Here is a 22,811-nt window from a genome sequence, read left to right as displayed (position 1 = left end):
TCATTCTTACTGTTAGAGTTTGCGATTTTTTTCATTAAAGATTTAATACATACCTTACCAGTGACCCATATTTGTAAACATTACCTGGCCAAACTAAGAAATATTCAGTACCTTAGTCTGAATTAGCTAGTCTGGAGTAACCATACAACAATGGTCCTCCTTAATAGTAAATGTGCTAAATGAAGACTCTTCCACATTGAATTATAGTCCAACCACTTTACCAATTATAATTCAGAATCAGCAGTACAGAGGGTTCACAAAAAGTATTCCCTGCTAACTATTCCAGTATCACTGCATTCTGAATCCCTATCTCAATTCCCAGAATAGCTCCTCAGAAACATCTAATTGAATATTGGTTTTAAGAACTGAATGAAACTAACAAAACACTGCAGGCTGGGAGCTATGTAAAATGAGCTTTGGGATTAGAATCTACATGTCAATAAAAGGTTGACCATGTCTACCCCTCACAATAGGTCTTGGCTATCTATCCCCAGATGTAGAATAGTAACAGAGAGTAAGCCGTGCTAGTCTATACACTATCAAAACAAAAAGCAGTCAAGTAGCACTTTAAAGACTAGCAAAATAGTTTATTAGGTGAGCTTTCGTGGGACAGACCCTCTTCTTCAGACCATATCCAGACCAGAACAGACTCAATATTTAAGACACAGAGAACCAAAAACAGTAAGCAAGGAGGACAAATCAGAAAAAGATAATCAAGGTGAGCAAATCAGAGAGTGGAGGGGTGGGGGGGAAGGTCAAGAATTAGATTGAGTCAAGTATGCAGACGAGCCCCTATAGTGACTCAGAAAGTTCCCATCACGATTTAAACCACGTGTTAATGTTCCGAATTTGAATATAAATGTCAGTTCGTCCACTTCTCTTTCTAAAACGGAGCGATAATTTCTCTTCAGTAACACACATACCTTGAGGTCATTGACAGAATGCCCCATTCCATTAAAATGTTGACTAACTGGTTTGTGGATCTGGAGTGTTTTGATGTCTGTTTTGTGCCCGTTGACCCTTTGTCTAAGGGAGTTAGAAGTCTGTCCAATATACAAAGCATCTGGGCATTGTTGGCACATGATGGCATATATGATGTTAGTAGAGGAGCATGACTTTCTCCTCTACTTTCTACATGACTATTCTACATGACTTTCTCATGCTCCTCTACTAACATCATATATGCCATCATGTGCCAACAATGCCCAGATGCTTTGTATATTGGACAGACTTCTAACTCCCTTAGACAAAGGGTCAACGGGCACAAAACAGACATCAAAACACTCCAGATCCACAAACCAGTTAGTCAACATTTTAATGGAATGGGGCATTCTGTCAATGACCTCAAGGTATGTGTGTTACTGAAGAGAAATTATCGCTCCGTTTTAGAAAGAGAAGTGGACGAACTGACATTTATATTCAAATTCGGAACATTAACACGTGGTTTAAATCGTGATGGGAACTTTCTGAGTCACTATAGGGGCTCGTCTGCATACTTGACTCAATCTAATTCTTGACCTTCCCCCCCACCCCTCCACTCTCTGATTTGCTCACCTTGATTATCTTTTTCTGATTTGTCCTCCTTGCTTACTGTTTTTGGTTCTCTGTGTCTTAAATATTGAGTCTGTTCTGGTCTGGATATGGTCTGAAGAAGAGGGTCTGTCCCACGAAAGCTCACCTAATAAACTATTTTGCTAGTCTTTAAAGTGCTACTTGACTGCTTTTTGTTTTTATCCCCAGATGTGATTCCCTCTAATGACAACAATATTTGTGAAGGGAAGAAAAAGAACATATTTAATCTGTGCTGAAAATTCTTGCATGATCTCCACTGATTTACTTTAGACAACTAAGTGTTGATCAGAAAGATCAAACAGAGAGAAAGTAGGAGTAAGTGGGGTAGTGCTAGGAGAACCAGTGCACGAGTGAAAATGACTACCTTCCAAACAAGAGGGGCTTGGTTCACTGCAACATTAGCTTGAGGAAGAAGTCCAGGCACGCATCTATCCAGACTACTATCCACATGCACAAACACTTCTAGCTCAGCGTATGTGGAGCTAACTGGCATAGCTGAGGGTATAGGTTTTAAGTCTGAATGCTTCTGAATCTTGCTCTAGTAAAACAGCCAGGATTCAGCTAGCCTTTGCAGCGAATATAAGCACTCTGTGTGTAAAGTCTCATTAGCGTTCCTTCTTACCTTGTCATTCCCCCACTGCAGTTCTAAGGCTCATGTACACTGTAATGTTAGCTCAAGTCATCTATATTCAAGGTAACTTCTCTTGATGTAGTCTAGTGAGACCAGTAATAAAACCTATTGCATGCCTCTCCATTTGCAGAATTTAATGCAAGATTTCCCCCTGTGATGAGGTGTTCCCGTAGTAAATTACTGATTCACGCCCTGTGGTGAACCCCAATTCTATCGCTCTTCTACCACTAGGAAAAGTATTTCTTATGGTAATAGGAGACACAGGGAAAGAACCCATTTATTTATTTATTTTAAAGAACCAATACAAAATAAAGCCCTTCACAATTGTAGCTTGCCTAATCTTTGTAGAAGGCAGCTACTTCTCAGCGTCTCTCTCCTTAATTGTGGATTTCATTCCTTTAACAAAACACTCTACTTCTCACAGGATAAAATATAAATATAAATAATAAGAATCCAATAAACCACCCACACCCCTTCACTATTCATCACAGAGACCTGTACCTCTCTCTAAGGAGTCAAACAAACTTCAGATACAAACACACAAGCAGCTCTTACTCTTCCCAGAGCAGTGTCTGGATTTCTAGCTTGAACCCCTTCCCTAGACACTATTTCCATGCTCTCAAGGCCCTTTAATTGTTATTTTAAACCTCTTCCTGGATATTTCAATTAAAAACCCTACAACTATTCCCTTTAGTGATAAGGCAACTCAAATTTTATGCTGTCCGCAAGCATGACTAGGAAGCAGAAAAGGCTAACCATTTTATAATCCCCCAGCCCCACCACATCTGCTTTAGGGGACTGCCCCGCCCCGCCCAGCTTTCAGAGCCCCCAGTCCCAGAGTACCCTCATTCTGGGCTGACAGCCAGAGGCGGTTATTGAGCTCCTCTTAAAGGGGCAGCTTGTCCTGTGATGCTACTATAAATGCATTCACTGCCTCCAGCTCATTCAGACAGAGCTCCCAGCACAGAACAAATAAGCAGAGGTACATACAGTCTGCAGGTCCTACACAGAGTAGAGCGAGAGGACAGGATCTAGCAACAGGATCTCCTTTCCCAGGAGCGCGCCATCGTCTGGTCCCAGGCTGAAAACCCCGACGAGCTGCTGGGGCTGGGGAGGAGGTGGTATTGGTTAGGTGGAGGGCTGCAGGGGATTGCTAGATAATAATTCGGGGCAGCCCATTTTTGCTGCACCCCTGGAATAAATTATTCGATAAGCACAGGGTGACCCGCTTGCCCTCTTACAGCGAGTTCCTCAGGCAACACGTCTGGGCCGCGCTACCAGGCGTGGTGCTGGGCTCCACCAGGGAGTGTAAGTGTTTTGCCTCCCAGACATGCTGAGGGAAAGAAGGCGGAGTTAACAGCCTGTTCCACGAGGGGGGCGACATTGGCCACTGCCAAGTTCAACAGCAGCACTAGGCCTGCGCTCCCGTCGCCTCTGGGTTACAGCGCGGACCTTGGACTGACCTTCTCAAAATGGCGACGGGCGGCGCATCCATTTGGCCCTCTCCAAGATGGCGGCGCAGGGCGGCCGGCCGCCGGGGCCTGGTTGTGGGGAGTGCGCTTGCGCGCCTGGGCCCTGAGTGCAGTGAAATTCCGGGAGGGTGGGGGGAGGTGGTGGTGAGTGAACGGCAGGCACGGAGCGACGGGCTTAAGCCCTAGTTCAAGGACTCTGTGGGCTACGGCGGCGTCCAACGCAGAGCCAGACCCCGGAGGGGCCACGAGCGGGCGGCGTGAGGGGGACTCGCCGCCGGCCAGCTCGTTCGTCGCACCGCCGCCGCCGCCGCCGCTCGGACTCCCTCGCTGGGCAGAGAGGGGGAGAATGACGGAGCTCCAGTCCGCCCTGCTACTGCGGAGGCAATTAGCAGGTACCCGGGCTGGGGCCGGAAGGCGACGCTCCGGGGGGCAAGCTGCGTCGGGGCTGGAAGAGCAGACGGGGCACCCCCACCCTCAGCCAGGAGCTGAGGGAAGTAGGCCGCCGGGGGGCGGGGGAGCGTAGGTGGGGAACCAGGGGAGGGGAGCTGCGTGGTGGAAGCGGGGGAGGGACTCAGGCGGGGTGCTTGGAGGACCATAATAGGGCTTAGGGTATTTCCTCCCCCTCCAACCGCGATGGAGGCTGCTGTTGGGTTGTTGGCCTCCCATCTCCTCTCCCTGGCGGCAGACAGACTGGGGGCTCCTTGTGCTCTCCCGCGGGCGGGGGCTAGGGAGGGTTTGAGGGCCTCCCTTGTGTGTGTCGCCCCCCCACACTCGTAAGGGCTGAAGAGCCCTTCTCCGCCCCTCCTAGGTTGGGGGGCTGCTCAGCGACAAAGCCTCAGGCGCGAGGGCTTGTTCTCCCTTCGGGGCTGAACCTCCCCTTCTTGCGGGGGACTGTGAGGTGCAGCTGTCACAGTCCCTTTCCCCGGAGCGGCCGGCGCCGCACTCCCAGCGGCTGCGGGGAACGCAGGGCATGTTCCTTCTCCCTCCTTTTGTTTTAGGCTCGCAAGTAGGAGGGTCGGAGGCGGATCTGACAAACGTGGGGTCTGGGCTGGGGGCGTGCGGGTGCCAAGTGGGGGTAGGGGTGCGAGAGGGAAGAAAGTGGCGAGCTCCGGCTCTGCCCAAGTGTCCGGGGGGCGGGGATACGATCTGAAGGGTCCGGATCGCTGCTTGATTCACTTTCTGACTCGCTTGTCGGGCTCCCCTCCCCCTTCCTTTGTCCCTGGCCTGAGTGTGCCTCAGCTACTGCGGCTGATACAAGGGGACCTGGCTCGGCTTGGCCTGTCCCGGCGGCAGCGCCGAGCATGCGCGGGGCCGCCTGGGTGGCTGGTCTCACAATGCGACTCCATGTGCTGCTCGCTGCCAGATTTAAAGAGAAATGATCCAGTAGTTGGGGTTGGTTGTGTCGGGTGCAGCAAGCCTCCCTGTCACTTCTTTTTCCCCCGCCGTCCTGGGTGGAGGAGCCTACAGATCAAGTTGACTTCCTGATGACTTCACTCTGGTAGCACCCTTAAAAATAGATTTACCCCAGTTTTGACTCAGGTATTAGTCAAATAACCTTTCTTTTGTGCAGAACAAAAAATTGCTTCACATCTTAAAGTTGGACACCCAGTATAACTAAACTCTGACAAATGAAGCTTTAGCTTCAATGAGTAGAGGAGCCCTACAGGGGAAGTTGTCATTCAGAGGCAATGGAAACCAAAGTGTAGTACTAGAGTCAGAGGAATTGCTGAAACCAGATTTGGGGCAGGGGGGTGGGGAGCCCTAGAACAGTGGTCGGCAACCCCTGGCATGTGTGCTGCAGTTGGCACACAAGCCTACTTTAAGTGGAGCACCATAGGAGCTCAGCCATGCCTTCCCTCTCCCTTCATGCCACACAAGAGGGGCCTGGAGGATGGGGCCAAGCCAAAGGCCCCTCTGCAGCACAGGGCTCGGGCCAGAGCCCTACCAGGTGGCCCCTATCACCCAACCTCCTGATGCAGGGCTGTAATCCTAATCCCTGCTGGCAAGGCCCCACTACAGGGCCATAGCCTGTGGTGTGTGGCTAGGGTCAAAGCCCATGGGGCCAGAGCCCCCATTGCAGCATGGCGCCAGGGCTGGATGTGCCCACCCCAGGAGCCCATGGCATGGGCTGTGGCCAGAGCCTCTGCTGTGGAGCCCTGAAGAATGAAGCTGGTTTTTCTGCTTCTTCCCAGTGAACTGGGAGTGGCTGTTTGGGGTCTGGATGGGAGGGGGTGCAGGAGTGAGTTGCAGGGGGGTCTGGATTGGGAGGTAAGGTGCAGCAGTGGGTGGGAGGTTCAGGAGTGGGTTGGAGATGAGAGGTCGGGTGAGAGAAAGGATGCAAGATGTGGGTGGGGGTCTGGGCAGGAGGGGATATAGGAGCAGAGTGAGATGATCTGGGAAGGGGAGGAGCAGGCTGGGTGAAAAGGGGAGCTTATCTCCCTGCAGCATTGTCACTGCCCCCTCCCCCAGCAGGAGGAAAATCAGGGGGTGGGAAAGAGCCCTGGAGAGCCTTTTCACCCACTCTCTATGTGCTGCCCCCTCTACTTCTGTGGCAGGAATTCCAGACAGTGGCAGGGGAAGCCTCTAACCAGGCAGCATTACTCTGTCCTTCCTCCCACCCTGCCCTGCCCTGCTTCCTCCCCTCCATCAATGCTAAAACTTATGGGCCAAATCTGGTTCTGGTTTGCCTGGATGTGGCCCACAAGGTTTGGGGCTCCATACCCCACAACCTGCCATGGGCTGAATGCTGGGAAGGTGAGCTTCTGGGTCTGGATCCAGGTAAGCTGTGGGCTTGGGGGTTCCCCACCTGTGCTGTCATGAAACTTGAAATAAGGGGAGTCCAGAATGGTAGTGGTCTGCATCTTTCTTTATTAATGAAGCTGTTGTAAGTAGGACTATGAGTGGCTTTACAAAGTATCACTGGCACTTGGACCATACATAGAGTCCAAAAGGTCAAGTTTCTGCACCTGCACTAGAAAATTCAGTATGGGGGAGCCAAAGGGCAATTTCTTAGCAGATGATGAATAGCTTTCTTCCAGTATTCATTTCTAACTTCAAAAATGATTTTTTTTGAAAGTTGATCTAAAACAACATAATTTAAAAATTCAGCTTCTGCTCTGTTGTCTTTTTAATTGGGTATGTCTACATAGCAACTGGAAAATATCAAAGCTTTTTTGTGTTGGGAAGGATATTTGTATATAAGAGAGACAGTCCGCTAATACTGAACCCCAGGCTCTGCTAAGGTTTGAACTCCATTTGCTAACCCAGGTTAAAAATCAAGTTGCTGTGCTCTCACTGTTTTACCATTATCTAAACTGAACAGAAATCCTGTGTGGTAAACAACAAGTGTAAAGCATAATGTAGTGTATAATCTTTTTAAAGATGGTGTAAGAAAGATGTCTGTTGCCAAATGTGGCTAAAATTAATGTTTTTAACCAAGTTAATGGTGAATGTGTTCACTATTTCAGCATTGAAACCTTATGGCAAGGGTCAGCAACATCCTTGCATGTGTGTGAAGAGTGGTGGCACAATGAGCTACTTTTTGGCAGCATGTGATGGGAGTTCAGCTCCACCCCTCCTGTGCAGTGCAGAAGGAAGAACTGGGACAGGTGAACCATGCCTGTGAGCCAGCCATCGGAGGGGCATGCACCTGGGGTGTGCATCTGTGCTGCCCTCCCCAACCCCCTGTCCCCTCCCTGTGGAGCCATCTGGCCCTGCTGAGCCCTGTCAGGCAAACTGCAGCCCAGTAAGTGGGGGTGGTGGGGAAGGGAGGCACAGCTGGGCAAAGAGGGACCTTGGTGGAGGCTGGCCTGGCAGCCACACCTGAGCTCTGGGCCTGCACCACCCCCTTCACTCCTGCTCTGCCACCTCCCCAGGGATCTGCCTGGCTCTGCATAGTACCTGCCTGTGCCCCACCCGTCTGGGGGAGGCAACCTGCAGCTGGGTAAGTTTTCATGTGGGGGAAGCTGGGCACAGAGGGACACTGGCACATGCAGAATCACCTGCACACTGACCACACATAAAGGTCAAATTTCACTACTCACCTTGGAAGGATTGCTGACACACCCGCCTTATAGTCTGTACACTGAATGTCTGACTGCTGATGTACCTTTAATCCTGATAGGTATGGACTTCTGTGTGGAAATCCTGGCTAGAGCCTGCTTCTGAGAGTGTACCCCAACTCTCTCCAGACCCTTCACTACCTCTTACATCCCTCTCTTGCACCTTTACCCTCTCTTGGACCCTGCACCCAATACCCTACACCGGTCACCACCCACCTCTGAACACTCTCCCCTGTTCCACGTCGCAACTCCCCCTCAAACCCTAAACTCACTCCTTCATCCTTCCTCTGCGTCAGAATCCTCTCCTGCAGTCATACCCCCTCCCAAATCCTGCTCTCTACCCTGAGGTCACATGCTCCTCCTTCACCCAGTCTTCCTCTTCTGTGCCCCAGTATCCTATCCCCAGCTCCCTTCTGCACCCAACCTCCATCACAGACCCTGAACCCCCTCCATAGAAAAATTGACCCTTGACCACTTACCAAAATCTTAGAGTGGCTCCCCATCAAAAATTGTCAACTTTGGGGAGAGTTAGAGACATTGGAGTCTTCAGAGCACTGCTTTGGGTGGTGAACATTTTGACAAGTAGGATGCTTCTCCATATTTTGCTCGCATGAGTTGGATTTCTAAAAAAGAAAACTGAACATAAACTTAAGATATTCAGACACTGCTCATTTTGATAGCAAGCCACTTGAAATCTTCATGCAGAGAAGTTGAACATGACATCTATCTTCACCCACTTCTGGCTTCAGGTCTCAGCTGATTTCCAATGCCACCCTCCCCCAACAATCTTTGCTATACCTCCAAACCAAATGTAACTATTGCTGTTCGTTCCTAGTAGGATTAACACTCAGTGTTGTGCATAGTAAGGCTGGTGAGTCACAGGATGAGATTCAGGATGGGGGATGACTGAAAAGAGCAAAAAGATTCTTTGTGACTAAAGCTTAATAAAATAGCTCTAGATTGTACCCATATTTATCTTGGTGGTAGTACCTGAGTACAGGAGGTCTGAATCAGAGCTGTTAGACTTGGAGTGTGGTGTGGATGAGGAGCATGGGAGCTGAACTTTGAGAAACAGTGGGCCTGAGAGCCCTCAGTGAGGCAAGACGTGGAATAGAGACTGACAGCATTGGGCAAATGCTTTGGGAGAGAAGAAAGCAGGGTCATAGCTAGGTATAATAATCCCAGTATTTGATATATGAAATTGCCACAGATTAGGGGCCGGGGGAGGGAAATAAAAGTGCAGTACTATAGATCTCAACAAAAATTGGCTTGTGCTGTATGTATCCAAGGGCAGCTTTTGACCAGGATATCATTACCTTTAAAGCCAGAAATGTAACTTTTTCTAAAAAAATAAACTTGACAATTTTTAATTAAAAGTTTACAGTGGAGGTGTAATGACATGTGCCCCCAGTATACTATCCTGGTTATATTCTGCATTGTGGGATGTCTGGCTATTAAAAAGCTGGTTCCTAATAGTGGTGTAACTTTAATCCTGAATTGCTGCTGCCAATGCTCCTGTCAGCTGACAGGGTGATCCTCTTGCCTGTATGACAAGTAATAGTCATAACAAAGTGCTAAACCTTTTCTTGTCGTGGATGCTTGTAACTTCTAAAGCTGGAGCTGTGTTGAGCCTAAATTTCTCAACCCACCTTAATGCCTAACTTTTCATGTCTAACTTTCTTCCTCTTTCCACCTTGCTCTAAAATGCTTAAATCTTGTTTCTCTGTAATAGAGTAGACCTGTTTCTTATAAAGGTTGTATTGACAGAAGCAATGAACTGATCTTTCACATTTCACATATTAAATTACAGGCACTATCAGTGTTAAAATGCATGTTCTTTCAGTATCCCAGGTAGATCCTGGACCAAAATAAGAAGCTGTCATATCTTGACTGAAGGAGTCCTACTGCATAACAGAATATTATAGTAGTTGTACTTAACATGGCAAGCTGTGCTTTAGATGTGAATGTTATATCTATATGTCTCTCATTCAACTGGTAGCTAGTATTGCCCAACTCTCTTTGGTTTTTAAAGGTGAATCATTAATTACTATAGTCACCAGAGTAGCAGTATTTCTGGGAAAGAGAACCAGAGAGAGTAGCAACAAAATAGGAGCTAAACGCAGATGTTCTGGTAGGAAAAGGCACTGGAGTCAAAAAGCACAAGTCCTTGGTTGACCCATAGTTGAATTAACACTAGTAATTCCACTTGATGGACAGTAAACAGAAATTGTGTCCAGATACCAACACAGAAAATTCAATCATGTTCTGCTTGGCTTTTTAACTTCCATTGGTGAAAGTAACCAAGGTGACCATGAAACTAAACTTTTTTCATCTTCACTCTCTCAACTGGTAGCCAAGCATAATTATCTTTTACTCTCAGTTGTGATATTTGAAGTATGAGTAACTGGATTTCTGGTAGTAGTGATTTCTTTGCCAGTTTCTAAAGAACAGAGGTTGGAAAAGTAGACAGATCCTTTCATGTCTGAGCCTTGGAAAAACAAGGTACATCTCACTGAAGTACTGACAAGGGATGCTATAGAATGAGGGGGGAAAATTATGGTGTCTTCTGGGAGTATGCACTCTGAAGAAACTTGCTTTTGATATGATCAGGCTGATTTGGTGGGGGCGTTTTTTGGGGGGTGGGGAGTAAGTTACATACACTCAAATCTCTTGATGGCCTGACTTCCAGGTATGGTATCTGTTTCGTCTTTAGTGTTGCTTAAACAGCTGTATTTTTTTTTTTTTTTTTTTCAGAAATGTGCTCCTCAGAAAATGGGTTTACTTGTATAATTTCTTCTCTAACTTGATACATGTTTACTTCATTGTTAATTGCCTTCTGCTTGTGCTGTCTTAATTGTTTCTAGCAGAAAACATAACTACATCTTCAGTTCAGAAAGGATTAAATAAATGTCTTAAACTCTTCCCCCCCCCCCAGCCCTTTGGAACAATACTATGGCTTTAAACATCCTAGCTGAGAATAGCTATTTCTTATTTGTTAGCAGTACCTATGTTCTGGATACCCTCCCTCCTCCCCCGCCCCTGCTTCTTGTAGAATTTCTATTATCTGTTGAGCTAGGCACTCTTGCTGGGGCATTTTCAGGTCTGGTCTTAGCCTTGAATTCATGATTGTCAAGCATGTCTTGTACTACTGTGGGAAGAACACTAACTTTTTATACACTCAAGCAAATCCTCTTGCGGCAATTTGTCACTATTGCCTATACGGAGGTCCCAGTTCTATGGAAATGGAAGAAGTGCTTCTTTTTTTTGCCACACTGAAAGGCCTTTTTGGTGAAATGTAGGGTTAGTGGGATAGTGCTAGTATGAAGCAGAATAAACATGAAAATAAGCTGAAAATGGTGGGAAGAAGTGTGCACCTCATCAATTCTGAGAGCAAGCATAGGTAAACTTTATTTAAGCAATTTGTGTAGCCATTGATATTTCAGTCCTACCAGTCTATCTCCACTGCTTCTTTCATACCTTTAACTTTTGCTTCCATGTGTCCTTCCCCCCCCCCTCACCCCATCCCCTTCACTAATAATAGAAATACTTCATCTCTATGAAATCTGTGCTGCTTTGGGTGGGGTCTGAACTAGTGGTGAAGGTGCTGTGTATCAATGAGAGAGCATCTCTTGCTAACTTAGTACCCGTGTAGACAGCAATTAAATCACTGAGCTTTGGCAAGGTCTTGTTTAAGATCTTCAATGGCAGTTTCATCTGGCTTTTTTTAAGTGGTCAAGCAACCCTACAGTTAAGCTATAAGCTTCCCTATTGCTCTTTGAATCCAAAGTGGACCAACGGGAGCCCTAATGACCTGCTTAGACCCTGTAATAACACTACACCCTCAGCAGCATTTATGCTGTGGAGATTGATCTTCTGGGTCAATTTAGCACACCTAGTAAGGATGTGCTAAACCGAATGCTGAGGGTGTCCTTGTCAACCCATGTACACACTGCAGTCCTGAGGAGTAATGGAAATAGACATCGACAGAACTTTAACCTGCTTCTGTGGGGATGGCAGAGAAAGTTGACTAAAATGCATTGAATCCAGCTATGCTATTCTTGTAGCTGCAATGGCATATCTTAGGGCAGGTCTACATTTTAAGTATGTTTGTTTGTTTAAATCTAATAGAATAGAAATATCTGGATTGCCTAATAACAAATGAGTTGGTGATACTAATGCTTGGGCTGGTCTTGGTAGAATAGGTAAAGGCAGTTCACATAACTTTTGTTTTTTTGGGGCGGGGAGGGGGGGCAGAAGGATTTCCTTCCTGCAGGAAATCAACTCATACTTGAGAGCTAAAACTGGCTAGTCAAGCTAGCTGCAGTGAGTCAAACCTTGTATTTGTAAACTGTATTCTGAAGTGTTTAGAGAGAACCAACTTGTCTTACAACAGTTCTGAATAAGAATGCAGCCTGTAACTATGAATAATAGGCTTTAGTCTGCTGCTGTTAGCAAAGGAAAACAAGCTCAAAATGGACATTTGAATAACTGTTTCTCTTGTGCATGCTATGGGAAATGTACCACACCACAAGCAACCATGGTTTTTGGTGTTCTTGGTTATTTGAGGCAGAATGCTAGGATGTTAGCCTCTCGATGTGGCATATTCCTGTGCCCCACTTCTGATTGGTGGATTCACTGGACTGTGCGCTGTTCTTCAATGTAGAAACTTGAGCCAGCATTTATGTATACAGTTCTTACTCCAGAAAACAGTGAGTTTGACCACTTTAACAAGTATGTTATGAGTTCGCTCCAAAGGCACTCTGATACGACATAGTAAGCAAGAACATTACTTATGCAACTTAAGGATTTGCATTTGTTACTGCATTACTCTCTTTCTAAATGTACCTGTTCACAATATGCTGTAACTTGTGACTACTTCTTCCTTGTAGGCAAATCAACTAAAATGTAAGTTGAGCTATCAGGTTTGTACTTACTGGTAGTAAATGTAGTGGAAATGTGAGCAAGTGAATTGTCAGCTTTCCCAGAAAGCAAGATACAGGTAACTAAAATGGCTATTTTAAACTTAGAATATGGTGAAGGCTTGGAGAGGTTCATGCGTATCCTAACTTTCTAATTCTCCAGTTTGCTTTTTTGACTGGGGGCAGTATATCTAAATCATCTATCTTCCCCCTTTCATCTTTGAGGGAATCTGTTAAGTCTCCCCTTTTTAATTTTGGATTCCATTTTCTCTGAAAGTAAGATGGAGAGAACGAAACTAAAATAATTGTCCTATACATGTCTTAATAATTGAAGAATTTTCCCTAATGAATATGATAGTATTTATTGGGGGTAGACCATAAATAGCACTTCAAGGTAGCATTTACAACAGCCTGGTCATCTAGCTGCTTCTGACTTTGACTAAGCTACAGAAAATTGCTGTCGTAACAGGAAATTTTAGTATTAGTTGAAAGTTTTCCTGGCCATGCTTCACCATTGAGAAGCTAATATTATACAGAAACCCAAACTAAATGCAGTGAGAACTAAGGTTAGTTTACATTTTGTATATTTCTGTTCCAGAAGCTACATTACAAGACAAAGCAGTGGAATCCAATACCAGAATAAGGGAAAGAAGAAGAGGCGGTGTCACAAAAAACTAGTGTAATCTGGCTCTATCTTGTCTGCCAGTAAAATCAAAGAATTGTGATAATTGAAGCGGGTCTCTGCCCACAAAAACTTATACTCCAGAATGTTGGTTTACAAGCTGCCACAGGACTTCTTGTTGTTCTTGTGGTGATTGACTCTTGGCCTTTAAGCTTTGTGTTGCTTACTTGCTCAAGGAATCTTCAAACTGTCCCCCTCAAACTTTAGACTTATTTGCATATTCTTGCATGAGTGTTGTGGTGAGACACCTAACCTACTGGCTAACTGCTTGCCTTTTAGCTTTAGGTTAAAGCTCCTCCCAATTAGTGAAATAAAGTGTTGGGCATTCCAATGTGGTAGCCTAGTTTGTAGTGTTAAAATGCCCTGCATCTTTCCTAGATTTAAGAAACCTTGTACTCAGTAGGATACTGGTGTCCCTCTTTAGGACAAGAACTTGGGACTTTACCTCACTAAAGGCTGTCCAGATGGATCTTGTGGACTTGCCTTCCACCTCCCACCTTAAAATGGCATAGTCCATTTTCTATTTTAAAATGAGAAGCGGTCGTCCTCACCTCATGCAACCGTCTGAGGATAGCTGTTATTGAAGGGCAACTTGCTTCTTTGAAGGAAACTTTTTTTCCTCCCCAAGATAAATTTGACCCCAAGGAATATGTCTTCTGAGCACTAACTGAAACTGCAGATTTGACTCTCTCCCCGCCCCCCCACCCAACCTAGCAGCAGCACAGAGTGGTGGGGATGGAGAAAAATTGCACTTGCCAAGCAAAGTCCCTTTGGGAGGCTTCAGCAATAGTCATACTTATATTCTGCTCCCATAGTTACTTTGAGAGCTTGTGTTAAGAGTCAATGGCGTCTTCATTGATCAAGCAGCATGTATTCTTGCTGAACATAAATAAATGAGTGTCAGAGCAAGAGAACAAAGTCAGTCTCTTACCTCACTATGCCCCTCCAAAAAGTGCAACGGTTCTGGTATGATGCACTGTATGGAGTGTGCATCTACTAGCCTGCCACAAGAGGCCTCTAACAGAAGAATATTAGAATTACTGACTTAAGAAAAATCTTCAGCATTAATATGCTGCTTGTCTAAAGGTTAATTCTAGGGCTGCAATGCATTGTGACTGGAAACTGGGCCAAAGAATGTTTCCTAGGATATCTTGAAACTTAACCAGGTTATGCTATTAACAACAACAACAACAACAAAAAATTAAGGCTGTGACCACACTTGGCCAAAACTTTGAAATGGCCATGCAAATGACCATTTTGAAACTTACTAATGAGGCACGGAACTGAATATTCAGCGCCTCATTAACATTAGGATGCTCCTGGCCACAGCACTTCAGAAGCGGACAGCTGCACTGGGATCCTTTTCAAAAGGACTCCGCTCCTATTGAAATCCCCTTATTCCTCTCAGCGGAGGGGAATAATGGGATTTTGAAAGGAGCGGGGTCCTTTCGAAAAGGACTCCCGTGTAGCCACACTGAGCCGTGCACTTTCGAAAGCGGTGCTTTCGAAGTGCCGTGGCCGGAAGTGTCCTAATGCTAATGAGGCGCTGAATATTCACTTCAGCACCTCATTAGTAATCTTTGAAATGGTCGTTTGCATGGCCATTTCGAAGTTTTGGCCAAGTGTGGCCACAGCCTAACAGTTGTAGCAAAGACTTGCTTTCCTGCCGGGGTGGGGGGGTTGGGGAGAGGATCATAAGAGCAGAAAATGGTATGATTTGTCCCACGAGTAAATGGAAAGGCTGGGGATGGATGAGGGAAAGAGAGTCAGTAAAGCTCATATGAACTTTCACACATTGTAACAGGATTCTAGTAGTACACGCCAGTACACCACATGTGGGCAAAACACTTGATTAATCCAGTTCAAAACTAAATGTTCCTTATGATTCACCAGTTTGGACAAGTAGGTGCTCAACCCCACTGCCTTCACCACACTTCTTTAAGTCCTTAAAACTAGTCTTAGTGACATTCTGTGTGCTATAGGATAGATATCCCTTTTCTTTCTGTACCCCAGGTCTGAGGATTCCAGAGGAAGAATGGGTCACAAATGCATGTGTGGTCACTTTGCCAGGCTGTTCATGAAGCTGACTTGCTTGCTGTGACCATTAGATCTGTGAAGCTGGGGAAGCTTCAGGAATCCTTTTTCTCCTTGAAAACTACTTCTTTCCCCCTCTTCTGCCTCTCCTCAGTGGGGTCAGACTCAATGAGTGGGGAAGGGAGCTTTAGATAAGTGCTGCTCCTGGAAAGATGAGGTAGCTGTGACTCATGCTGAATCTCAGAATGGGTGTAGCCATGTAGACCTAGTGAGTTCCCCATGTGGAGTAAATGGGAAGGGAGAAGGGGAAAAACAACCACTTCAGCATGAACCTTGTGAGTTAATGTTTATAATGTAACAATGGGGGAAAAACAGGTTTCTTCCATCTTAATTTTACTTTTAAGAACTACATATCTTGTCCTGTGCAAGGAGAAATTCCATCTTCAAAGAAGCTATAGTGTGAAATAACACCCACTGTACTGCCTAAGTCAGTGTTCCTTCCTCTGTCACCATATCCTCCCAAAGTAAATCTTTTATTTTAAAATCTCTAGACACTATCATGTGTACAGTTTCTACTCTAATGGAGGGCTGCCTGAGGAGAAAAGACATCTGACTGATGGATTATTACTGGTTATTTTCCAGGCTACTATGGGTCCTAACACTGAAGTCTGAAATTCAACTTTGGTTCTTCCTATCTCTATGCATTTAATGAATAGAATCCAGTTTCACATTCATGTTCCAAAGTGTGGTCGTCTCTTCATAGGAAGTTCCTAAATGTCCTTGCTACTCTAAGCAGTGTCAAGATTTTCAGTCACATGTAGTGAACTTTAAAGACTAGACTTAATTTAAAAGAAATTTGTGGGGGCCCTTGACTCTTCAGAGGCAGGCCAGCTACTGTTTTCAGATACTCAGCAAGTGGGTGGAAAAGTGTGTGTGCACTTTGTGGTCTTCCCCCTTCCTACCTTTCTATCCAACTGCACCCCCAGCCCTCTCCAATGTGTAGTTCAGGGCTTGACCTGGGGAGGTAGCTCAGGCTTGGGACTTTCAGCCTATGGTGTGGACTTGCTGTGGGCTGGATAAAGTTTAAGCAGTGGGTTGAAATTACCTCAAGTAGGAGGTTCCTCATCCCTTGTATTAACATGGATGCTGCATGGCAAAATTCTTGAGCAAATAAGCTCTGCATGGAGTAGTGGTCCAACACATTGTAAATTCCACCCATTACAAGGGAAAAGCCTCTCATCTGGACTCTCATGTAAGAGGATGTTATAATGAGTTCCCCATTTATGTAAAGTGCTATGCAAACACTTGTGTTAAGTATTATTCCTATGTCTGCTGATTAGAGTGGGTGGAGAAGGAAATGGAATGGCACAGGTTAAGTGGTGTGCCCATGGAGACTGATTCTCTGACACTATTAAGGAGCCTGTTTGTAAAGTCAACTTGCAGGTTCTAGGGTCACGCTTTATAAGTTGTCACTCTCTTGGCCAAAGTGTATCTATTCTTTTGATGTGCAGTTAGCACACTAAAAATGTACTACTGAATATACTCTGCAAATTGAGCTTGCTATGCTGTGGTCGGTGTGGTATGCTTCATAGTGTACAGAGGTTCTTGATGGTTTTCTGGTCTTCGACCTTGCGTGGCTTCTAATTTATCTGTAGAAACTGCAGGTTGAATTTCTGTAATCTGGCATGATTTCAGTTTATCAGTGTGGCCAAGTTTCCCATGGTCCCATAAAGTTTTCTTACAGCTACCAATCCTGACTCTGTTCTGTGCTGCTATTTAGGTCTAATTTAGTCCTAGATGTCTGAGCCCGATAAGCAGTGGAAGTGTTGGTAGTACTGCTAAACAATATTAACCTCCTGTGGTCTGGCAAATTCTCTTGTTTAGCACCAATCAGATGCTGAATGAGAGAGGGTGAACCTGTACAGTAGACCCCTGATTTACACGGAGGTTGCATTCTCGCATATTCTTAGCACAAATTAAATTATGAACAACTTGGGGACCCAGGAAAGTGACCATTGCAGCAGCACTGGTCAGTTTACCATGCCTGTCAGTGGTGGCAGCCCAGCAGCAAGCACGAGTTCCCCACTACTCAGTTGCATTAACACAATATGTGCACTCAGGTTGTGCATATCTCAGGGCTCTACTGTACTTTTTAGTGACTAGAAAGTGTCAAGACAAACTATTTCTTTTCTTGTCAAGATGAATTTTTTTCTTCAGTCAAGTTGTAACACTGCAGCACTCTGACCCCAAGCACATGGTTCTTAATACACTAGTTTATTCTTTTTTGTTTGTTCATGCCTAGAAAGAAGCTGTAAAACAGGGTTGGGGATCCTACAGCCCATGGATGGATACAACCTGTGGCATGCTTGGTTCTGGTCCAAGTCTGTGGGATCCCCCTGCCCGACCAGCAGGGGCAAGAGCTGGCACTCCAGCCGTGTTGGATACACCATGGCTGGAGTGCAAGTGCCAGCCAGCTCACACCATTATGTGATGTGGTTCCAGGCAAGCTGCAGGCTGGATCTGGCTTCAGGCTCTACTTAGAAGGGGGAAGGACAGCTCCTGCCCTCCAGATCAGCAGTTTTGGAAGCAAAAAGTGGTGATGCCTGCACAGTGGCTTTGAGTGCACTAATGGGAGCAATGCTGGCAGTGCCAGAAGGGAGCAAGTATGTCCCTGCACCATGCAGAGCTGTATGTAGGTGTGGTCCCCTGGAGTCCTGCCAGGTAGATGGCTGTGCCCCCTGTCTGTACCCCCAAACCTCTCCAGCATTCTCCCTCCTGCCAGGTTCCCTGTGCCTGTTCCTACACTTTCTTCCAGACCTCTACTTTAGCCTGCTTCTCCCACCCAAAACCCCCATCCCACACCCTCCTGTGCGTTGAACCCATAATTTATGGCCACATCCCAGAGTCTAGTGGAGGCCCTACAGTCTTCCCTAGGCTCTAGGGTGCAGGAGGGGTAGTGAGATCAAGGTCTTATTACTGTCTTGTGGGGGGAGATGCAGTCCACATCTGTGTGAGGGCTTTAATTTTGCTTCTCACTTGCATGCGACCCAAGACTTTTTTGTTTTCTTGTCAATGGCCCCTGACCCATGTCACATTTCCATTCATGGGTGGAACTTTGTTTTGTGCGCCAAGGCATGCAAATGGGTGGTGGGGCGTAGGACTTGCTGGGTGTGGGTGCCTCTCTGGTGAGCTTGGTGGCCTGAGCAGCCATCCAAGCACTCCACTTACAGGGAATATTGCCTCTGACTGGAAAAGGTTCCCTACCCATGTTGTACAATGCTTGAGAGATTCCTTTATAATGCTGACTAAATCTCTATTAGTAAAGTGCCATTATGGCTTGCTCCTATATTAAATAGCTAGAGTTCAAGGGCTCAGGTGGTAGTTCTCAGCCTTATGCCTGCAAAGATTTGCAGCATATCCGAATTACTGAACTGCCTTGCTTTGCATCATGGTATATACCTTATGAGGTAAAATAGGTATCCTTTTTTGAAATAATATATGGAATGTAAATATCAAATGCATCAGAGGCTGGAACAGGAGTGGTAACTGCTTTCGGAATGCAGGTAAGTTTCAAGCTTTCTGACTTTGAAAGAAAATAAACTAAACCATGACGAGTCAGAGCAGCATTCTAACCCACCTATGGACAAGGTCTACATTGGTGGTGTCCAAAAGAAATTTCGTAATCTACACAAACCCCTCCCTGCACGTGTGAGCCAGACAGCTGCTGCTGCTGCCACATGCAGCAGGCTACAGGAACCTATAGCTCAGAGCTGCCTCCACTGCTGCCACCAAGTGGTGGGGTACTTGTGTGGAGCAGGCAGTGGGAGCTCCATTTTGCCACACCCCAGTTTCTCTTTCAATCCATCTGGTGCACAGGAAGTACATTGGAAACAGCGGGTCTATATGCTTGAAGAGCCAAATGGAACCCTAACGTTCTAGCATGAGGAGTGGGCTCTAATTTTTGCAGAGGGGCCACTTCACATTTTGGGTGGGCTCTAGACCCTCGAAGGGGTGGGGCCTCAGGCAGAAGGGGTATGGATGGGGCTAGAGAGGGAGTGTGGGTATGAGAAACACTAAGACCTAGTGACTGTGTGGGGCACAGAGTGGGTATGTGTGACAGTGACACTTGCACTGTACTGGTTGCTGCTGGTTATCTTTCTGCCACCCTGTCCCTTTCCTGCCACACTATCTCCTTAAGGAAAATCTTCTCTTGTTCTATTTCCACTTTCCCCCGCTCCACACTTCTGAGCAGGTCACTGTCATCCAGGCTTCGGCCTGGAGCAGCTTTGCTGCGTCTCTCCCTCTCACTGATCCCTGCTCTGCAGAGATGGAGTACAGGCGCAGGGGAAAACTGACTTTGGCACTGTCCTCTCCCAACCCCCTTGACCTCCCCCCACATCCTAGGAGGATGGATGGAAGGGTAGGTGGAAACCTGCTGCTGGCTTTAAGTGTGCATGCTCTGCTGACCAGCAGAGTCTGCCTGATTCAGCATCAGGGCTGGTGGGGGAGGTGTTTTTGTGCCTTTTATTTTTTTTCTTAACGTACGTCTGCTCTAGCATACAGTTTTGAAATGAAATAAACTCCACTAAGTGTCTTAATGTTAAAATCCCATACCACTTATTTTGCTTATATTTAGTCTGCACTCCTGGCCGCCTACCTTCGTGCACAAAACGTAGGTGTAGAACATTATTGGGAATTATCAGAATTATTAGTGAATTTTGTAATAACTTGCCAGTTGAACAGTGAGCCTGAAATAGCTCAGGACTTGCAAGCTCAAGTCTCTCTGGAGACAAAAATCTCACTAAACCTAACAGATTATACCACGGTTAGTATGTTATCGGTACCTATTTCTAAACATGGATAGGGACTTGCTTGAGGAAGTAAAAGCTCAGTTAAATGATGATCTGTTGAGCAAATTGGTATTAGAAATGCATGAGGATTCACAGGTAACTTCAAAGCAGCATAAACACTTCTTTACTCATGGTCATTTGCACCACCATTGACTTGAATTTGCAATTTCTGGTCAAAAGTCATATTGCAAATAGCAGCATGAAGAATTCAGGAATTAAAAATACCAATCAACTGTGCACTTGTCTCTAGATCAGGAGTCCACAACCTTTCTGAGGTGGAGTATGGAAATTTTGGCCTTTCGACTTGTGTGGTCCAAGTGCTGCTGATAGTTTTAATTCAACAATAGTCCTACTTACAACAGCTTTATAAATAAAGATACAGAGCTTTACCGTTTGGGTGGTGTTTGGCAGCATTAGCTGGTCTTCTGTCAATCCACAGCTCCTGGCTGCGTGCAGGAGAAAGGGTGAGGCTGAGCTCCCACTTTGTAAGCCAATGAAAATCTGCTCATGTGCTGCTCTTGGCACTTGTGCTAGGGATTGCTGTGCCCTGGTCTAGAGCACCTCATCAACAGAACTTAAAATGCTTTACAGCAGCAGATAAGCATTACTCGAGTTCCTGAATGGGGGAGTGAGGTGTGGAAAGTGACTTGCAAGTAGCTAACCTCCTCAAACTGAGGACCAGGTTAGAAATGGTTCTCTGGATAGCGGCTAGCACTCATTGCAAAATTGTGTTTTGTGTTTTTTGTTTTTTGTTTTTTTTTCCCACAATGGTATAATGTTGTTGACTGGACCAGATCTGTTCTGGCTTGATCTACAAGGTGCGAAGCATGGATATGGACAGTATGACATGTTCTGGGAATGCTTTGATGGCCCTAGGAAGGTGCTTAAATGTGACAGTTGAGTCTAAAGCTGTCCAGAATGAGAACCTGTGGCTTTGTCATGGGGTGTGCAGGCAGACAAGGATGTACCTGAAACAGAACTCCTGATTATCCTGCCTTAATCAAGATCAGCTATGATTGTAATAGTCACAATTTGATATGGCAAAGACAAGCAGCTAGCAAATGACTCTCTTCAGTGGCTGGAGACTGGTATCCCTAGCTCTGGGTATAATCTACTGAACCTGCTAACGAGAAATTGCTCAGACAGCTTTATTGAACAGCTGTCTTTCAAATTACACCCTTAAATCTGATATTAAGCAGAGTAATGACTCTGCACAATAATGTAGTGCAGAGTGCTCTGACTTAAGTGTTCGTGTGCAGTGGTGGGCTGTCTGAGTAGATGTTAAACTTGAAATGCCATACATAACTGCTGTATTTAGCCCTGGGGCTCTTCCTGCTTAGTCACTTGATTTATTATAAAAAAGGGGGGGGTGCTATGTGCCTGTATAAAGGCAGTGTTGGTGGATAGGGAAATGGTGGTAGTGTGTGCATTTCATTAACATTGGAACTATAGCCATATCCATGTGGTAATATTAAAGGCTGCTTTCTAGCTGATTCCATAGGTGCAGCACAAACACTTTTAATATCATGTAATTGAAGCCTACAGTATACGTAAACCAACTTAATTTATGCACAAATGTTATGGATATAACAGAATTTTTCAGACTTTAATTTAAAATTAAATAAGTACAGAAAACTCTGCCCAAAGCAAGAGGGACAGAAGATCAATGTGGGCTGCTTAAAAATCAATTTGACTACTGAAGCAGTACAGAATGCTTCAAGCTGTGGTGCAGAGGTGGGTAATTTTGTGTTGCGGGGCTGCTGACCCATAGAAAAATCAGTCAGGGTGCACATAAAAGTGAGAAACAAAAAAACCCACCAACAAATCCACCTGCCCCACCAAACCCTCACTGGTGTGGTCCCTGACTGAGACACCTCACTCCCCTCACACTCCAGCATGATGGGCCGGGTGGAGAAGTGGATGACTGAAGTTCAGGATTTCTCCCAGGCCAGATTAACTCTACTGGTGGTGAACAAATGTGGAGGTGTGGGATCTGGATGGGAGGGAGTATACAGGAGTGGGCTGGATATCTGTGTCTGCAGTTTGGGTGCAGTGAGGTGTAAGCCACAGTCTGTCTCTCAGGCCAGGGAGTACCCCAGCCTGGCTCCAGAGCTTGCTTTTTCTTGTTCATGGCATTACTTGGCCCTGTTTCCTGGGAGTTCCCCTAAGTCTCATGCATGTGTGCTTAACTGCTTACCCCAGCTATAAGCAGTAACAACCTGGAGTTGACTGATTTTGTTTTCTGGTGGGTTTTGTGTGTCTTCATATGGTGTCTTCATATTTTAAATGCAGAGTCCTTCCATCAGTAAAGTTTCCAATCAGTATAAGATACAGATGCCCTTATGTGTAGCATTGGAGCTCACTTTGAATGCTGTGTGCACGCTCCCTTCTCCTTCTTCTCTGTTCTGTGGGTCACTTAATTTGGAGCTGGGTTGAGAGCTGCTGATATTCAAAGCCCTTCATGGGACTCTGTCTAGCTATTTGGGGACTGCCTGGTCCTCATGACTCTGAAGTATTGGAGATGGCTCCTATTACTGGGTCTATACTAGACAGACCATGATGATGATCAACACCACTATCAGAACAAAAC

General features: G+C 45.7%; 2 protein-coding genes across 2 annotated transcripts in view; one reads left to right on the top strand and one right to left on the bottom strand.

Annotated features, from left to right (window-relative positions):
- LOC142023311 (protein spinster homolog 3-like) overlaps nucleotides 1-3,587 on the bottom strand; it is a 98,923-nt gene extending 95,336 nt beyond the window's left edge. Inside the window, exons 1-2 of the mRNA XM_075014125.1 lie at nucleotides 3,525-3,587; nucleotides 3,194-3,356 (exon numbers count right to left, since the gene is read on the bottom strand). Coding sequence (XP_074870226.1) covers nucleotides 3,194-3,356; nucleotides 3,525-3,587 — 226 coding nt within the window. The remainder of the gene's footprint in view (nucleotides 1-3,193; nucleotides 3,357-3,524) is intronic.
- Nucleotides 3,588-3,782: 195 nt separating this feature from the next.
- Nucleotides 3,783-22,811, top strand: part of UBE2G1 (ubiquitin conjugating enzyme E2 G1) — a 51,575-nt gene continuing 32,546 nt past the window's right edge. Inside the window, exon 1 of the mRNA XM_075014118.1 lies at nucleotides 3,783-4,067. Within this exon, the coding sequence (XP_074870219.1) occupies nucleotides 4,022-4,067 (46 nt within the window). The 5' untranslated portion in view covers nucleotides 3,783-4,021. The remainder of the gene's footprint in view (nucleotides 4,068-22,811) is intronic.

The sequence above is a fragment of the Carettochelys insculpta genome, chromosome 19 (genome assembly GCF_033958435.1).
Source record: "Carettochelys insculpta isolate YL-2023 chromosome 19, ASM3395843v1, whole genome shotgun sequence".
In the NCBI taxonomy this organism is placed as follows: Eukaryota; Metazoa; Chordata; order Testudines; family Carettochelyidae; genus Carettochelys; species Carettochelys insculpta.
This window is presented reverse-complemented; position numbering and strand designations above follow the sequence as displayed.